This window comes from Belonocnema kinseyi, chromosome 9 (genome assembly GCF_010883055.1).
Source record: "Belonocnema kinseyi isolate 2016_QV_RU_SX_M_011 chromosome 9, B_treatae_v1, whole genome shotgun sequence".
NCBI lineage: Eukaryota > Metazoa > Arthropoda > Insecta > Hymenoptera > Cynipidae > Belonocnema > Belonocnema kinseyi.
This window is the reverse complement of record NC_046665.1, coordinates 31,833,942-31,839,258: the sequence shown is the minus strand read 5'-3', so window position 1 is coordinate 31,839,258 and position 5,317 is coordinate 31,833,942. Positions and strand designations below refer to the sequence as shown.

General features: G+C 42.0%; 1 protein-coding gene across 9 annotated transcripts in view; it reads left to right on the top strand.

Moving 5' to 3' along the window:
- Positions 1-5,317, top strand: part of LOC117179437 (gamma-aminobutyric acid type B receptor subunit 1) — a 144,205-nt gene that overhangs the window by 69,212 nt on the left and 69,676 nt on the right. For all 9 annotated transcript variants that reach the window (XM_033371230.1, XM_033371227.1, XM_033371226.1 and 6 more), the window contains 4 exons: positions 512-610; positions 759-893; positions 1,298-1,468; positions 1,646-2,144. In XM_033371230.1, coding sequence (XP_033227121.1) covers positions 518-610; positions 759-893; positions 1,298-1,468; positions 1,646-2,144 — 898 coding nt within the window. In that variant the 5' untranslated portion in view covers positions 512-517. The remainder of the gene's footprint in view (positions 1-511; positions 611-758; positions 894-1,297; positions 1,469-1,645; positions 2,145-5,317) is intronic.

The following is a 5,317-nucleotide window of genomic DNA, read 5'->3' as shown; positions in this document are numbered from 1 at the left end:
GCAGAACTCCGAGGTCGAATCGTGCATTTTCGGCTTACACACGAACTCACAGTGGTAATCATGCACTTTCTGTTTTGCGGCTCCCAAACGGTAGGTATGGTGGGGGTAATTTCCATCCACGATCTGGCAGCTCTAAGCAGAACTGAAGCGAATGTCTTGGGACATTTTGTCACTGTGTGAAAATGGTTGAAGCAGATTACACGATGAACCGCCGCTGATACTGCCCGCTTTTTTCATATGCTTGTGCGTTGTTGTGGAGTTACTCCACTAACCTAGCAGCGTCACTCTCTCGCCCCCTTGAACCACCTAGTTCTCTGTAAGGGTAACTTCTTGCGGGATTTCAGTGTAAAAAAAAGACATATTACTAACCTAGGGTTAATGTTTTGAACTTAAAAAGTCATAGATAATTGTGAATAAAACTAAAATGTTTCAACATTTATCTTGTTACTCAAAAATTCAAGAAAGTATTTATTTAATATTCTAATCTCAATAAAAAACTCTCTTTAAACAGTCTTGCATGCCAGCTGCCAACCTCGCCATGGAGGATGTCAATCGTGAGAGAAACTTACTGCCAGGTTTTACTTTGAGACTACATTCCAATGATAGTGAGGTATAATGTTTTCTCTATACGTTGAAAAGATAAAACTTTTAAAAATTGTATGCATATACAAATTCTGTTATCATTTTAATGAGCTTAAAAAAAGTGACTCGGTAATATAAAATATTATTTGAAACGTATAATAACTTTTTTATTTCAGTGTGAGCCTGGACTGGGAGCCTCTGTAATGTACAATCTTCTTTACAATAAACCACAAAAGTTAATGTTATTAGCAGGGTGCAGTACAGTTTGTACTACTGTTGCCGAAGCAGCGAAAATGTGGAATTTAGTTGTTGTAAGTCTGTCATAAGTACAGTGAAACTCTTCTCTAGCGCCGATTGTGGGGTTGCCGGTGGGTGGGAACTAACTCATTATAGCTCGCTCAGCTTTCGTTTGTTTACGCCTGAGTGTTTACCTGAGTGACAACCGCAGATTCCACGCAACCCGCGCAGCTTCTGTTACACCTACCTGTGGCGCGGTCTCAATGATCTGAAGGGCTATGGAACAGAGGGCTATTAAAGGGTTACACTGTATTTGATTGTAGTTCACAAATTTATGAAATAATAGAAAAAAAGAATTCAAATTTTCGATTATTTAAAAAAAATTTGTATTAAAGAACATTGTTTATGCAACTAAAACGAAACGTTAGAAAACGGGAGAAAGTTTGTACCATTAATGATTTACTATTTTACGTTTCAGCTTTGTTACGGAGCTTCATCTCCAGCGTTGTCTGATCGAAATCGTTTTCCGACCCTTTTTAGAACCCATCCTTCTGCGACAGTTCATAATCCTACAAGAATCAAACTTCTACAAAAGTTTGGTTGGTCTCGAGTTGCACTTCTACAACAAGCAGAGGAAGTCTTCATTTCGGTGAGAACAAATACCTTTTCGAAAAATGTCAAATTAAAACCATCGTACCAGTTTTATTTAAATTATATTCATGATTTCTTACTGCAATTCTTGTAAGTTTACATATTTGATGCAAATCAAGTATTCGTGTGACTATTTGTAAATTGATTTTACTTGGGCCTTTTGCCTTTTATCTAGACAGTAGAAGACCTCGAGGCTCGCTGCAAAGAAGCAGGAATTGAAATTGTGACTCGCCAAAGTTTTCTGTCTGATCCAGCAGACGCAGTGAGAAATCTTCGTCGTCAAGATGCCCGAATAATTGTTGGTCTTTTCTATGTGGATGCAGCACGACGAGTTCTTTGTGAGCTCTATCATCAAAACATATATGGCAAAAGTTACGTCTGGTTTTTCATAGGATGGTATGAGGATAACTGGTTCGAGGTTAATTTGGACAAGGAGAATATCATTTGCACCAAAGAGCAAATGCGTCAGGCTGCGGAGGGACATATGACTACTGAGGCCCTGATGTGGAATCAGAATAATGAAACAACAATTAGTGGCATGACCTCTGCGGATTTTAGGCAAAGACTTAACAGAGTTCTGAAGGAAGATGGACATGATATTGATAACAATAGATATCCTGCAGGATATCAGGAAGCACCTCTTGCATACGATGCTATCTGGGCTGTGGCTCTCGGTAAGTATAACATCTTTGCGTTTGATTTACAGCTTCTATGAAACTCAAGATTATCTATGCACTACACGAGATTTTAAGTATTTAAAAAGATGACAGGGGATTCGAATAAATTAAAATAATTCCGAGGTACGAAATGACAAACCTTGAATATAGTATTAAATAGTAAATATATATACACTGAAACCCTACCATAGCTCTCCCTTCTATAGCTCTTCCGAGAAATGACGCCGCGCCGCGGATAGGAGTAAAAGGTCCTTAAAGGGGGGGAGGCGATGGTAATTGAGGCGTGGCCAAACAGGTGCGTTGCTATATAAGGTGTCGTACCCTAATGGTCTACCTATGTCAATGAGTTACGACGTTCAGACAGTTCACTCGAAGCGGGAAACACACGCAAATTAGAACGACAAGAACTCAAACCGAGCACGAGTGGAGCTCCGATGTCTACTGAAATCGATCGGACTGATCGGATTATTTCGTATCGCGGATTTATTGGCACAATGTTCATGAAAAATAGCAGTGTGTATCAATTCATTTTAATTAAAGATTAAACATATAAAGGATGGCTCTGTCGTTGTCTCCCGCTAATAGGCTCTACTATTCGACAAAGAAAACAGAGAAGAACTATTGGATAGATAGCAGAGAAAGAATAGAAAAAGAGGTTCGATCAAATTCAGACATCGGAGACCCACTGTAGTGTTTTTAATCTCAAACTATCAAGTCTTGTCGTGAGAATAGTATAACTGTGTTTCGCGTAAGTCGAATATTTATAAAAGAAAGTGATCTTCTGTTAATTAACTTCTTCGTACGTCTTGTTATGAAACTGCGTCGCATGCGCGATTACGCAGAAGTGCGTGCTTCCGGCTTCCCCACTTTAAGTTTTGATGTGCAGTGTTTTGGTGAAAATTGTCATGTGTTTTTGGATACTGCCGTCTTCATTTGGTTTAATCAAGCGAGCGACATAGTATCTGGATCGATTATTCAAGAGAAAGCTCTGCTTTCAAACGAGATGCTCAGCGGCCCGCAAACGTTCAAAGTAGATAAGCAAGTACAACATTTATTTTACGCGTAGCAATAAAGTTTCTTTCTTATTTTCTTTAAATATTCAGTTAACCATTGTCTCCGTATTAGAAAGACTATTTTAAAAATATTTTTCACCATGCAGTCCAATCCACCGGAAACGGGTTATACACCCCTGACTGTTAACATCCAGAGCGGGCTATAATGGGTTTGCTCCCACCCACTGTCAGTCCCAAACATGGCGCTATAGAAAGGTTTCACTATATATATTTTTTGATTTCTCTAGAATCAAACCGAAGGGCCTGTGACAAAGCCACCGAACGCGTCCTCCGATTGCGAATAGAGTTTCTGCTGAAGGGTTTCTGCTGAATATGGTGACAAAAATAAATACGCAGTCGCGGACAATTGTCCAGGGGTGGTCCAGAAGGAATTAACCCCCAAGCGGAGGTGTGAAAACCGTGCCGAAAGCTAAATGACATCTGGGTGAGGTGTCTAGAACGGTGACTCTGGGATACCGGGCGACCTCTTAGAGTGCACAGACTTATCCTTGCATGCAGGGGCTCTACAAGGATGGACGAACCCCTTTCCATAGCTTCTCGTGGGAACAGCAATGACAACACCAACATACTTTTATACTTTTAATAAGTGCGGTTCATAACAACAGAACACGCACAGCTCCCGACAATGGCTCGGCCAAAAATGCCGACCACTCTAGAGCTAGGGGAGCCAATGAAAATGGATTCAATGCTATGGATCGTCGAAATTTCGGGAACTTTAGGTGGACAGAGCGACTGAATCACGCCTTGCTAGAGTGCTACGATGCGAGAGTGGCCCCTGAACGAGGTTACATGGCACGGCTGCATCCTCTTAGATGCGAGAAACACCCGGAGCTATCGCACTTTTCGCATCAACTTCTGCGAAACCATACCGAAGTACTCCAAAAAAGGGGCTATGTAAGCGGAACGCCTACTCTACCACGGCTAGAACAAGCCGGCAATAGATAAAGAGAGACTAAACTAAGACCAACGGCGGGCAGGCATCCAATAGAGGAAGAGCGATGCTTCATGACCCGGAAAAACATCAACACCAAGGTTTCTCTCAAGCCTAAAAGATCTGGCTGAAATGGATGACGAGCTTCGTGAACATTTCTCCGGAGAATCCAACCTCTGGGCTATCAATTATTGTGTGTAAACTGGAGCGAGCGCTTTGGCCGATGTGAACCGTAAAAAAAAATCAACGGTTGATCATAAGACCAAAAGACGAATGCATCAACTTGCCATAAAGAGAGGCTGGGCAAGACAGTACGCGTCCCGCATTCAGTGTGTGATTGACTACATCACATCTGGCAGGAATTTTACCACCAAGGTTCGAAAGTTTGCGCGCGAACTCCGGACCCGTTATCACACACTTAACAAGTCAAAGCTGCTAACCATCCGGCAGCATATTGTTCAGAAAATACAGATACTATCTGACGCTAAGAGAAGTCTAGAGCGGAGGGAGAGGTGGGTCGGAGAAAATCAACAGTTTCTCTCTGACCCATCTCGACTCTTCCAAGACCCTCCAGTTACTGTCGAACACCCACCCAAACCAGAGGAGATCGAAGTATTTTGGAGAGAAGTCTACGAAGTGCAGCATAGACTGGACGAAGACTCAGAAAATGTAAATAGCTTCAAGGAGCTATGTGATGCCCTCAATACACCTGATAAAGTATGCCCACCCATCACTACCGAGGAGGTGAAAAAAGTATTAAGAGGGATGAAGAACTATTCCGCAACCGGAACCAGATTGTATCAAAACCTTTTGGTGGAAGAAGTTTTCTTCAACCCATCAGCATTTGGCCCGTATTTTCACCTCATATTTGAAGTCGGAAGAGCCTATTGCAGAGTGGTTGGTGGAAGGGGGTACACTACTCCTGCCGAAAATAGGCAACTTTGCTGATCCGAAGAATTACAGGCCAATCACTTGTCTGAACACACGAGGCTTTTGCTGGATCGTCGTATTGATTCCGTTATAGACTATAACCACCTATCTCACGGTAGTGAGACGTGTTTGTGGCTGAAATTTTACCGCGATTTCGTTGGGAGCGGGTGCAATTTTCCAGATTAGCACTCGCTCCCGGCGAAATCCTGCGGTTGTCATTATGACAAATTTTTAAT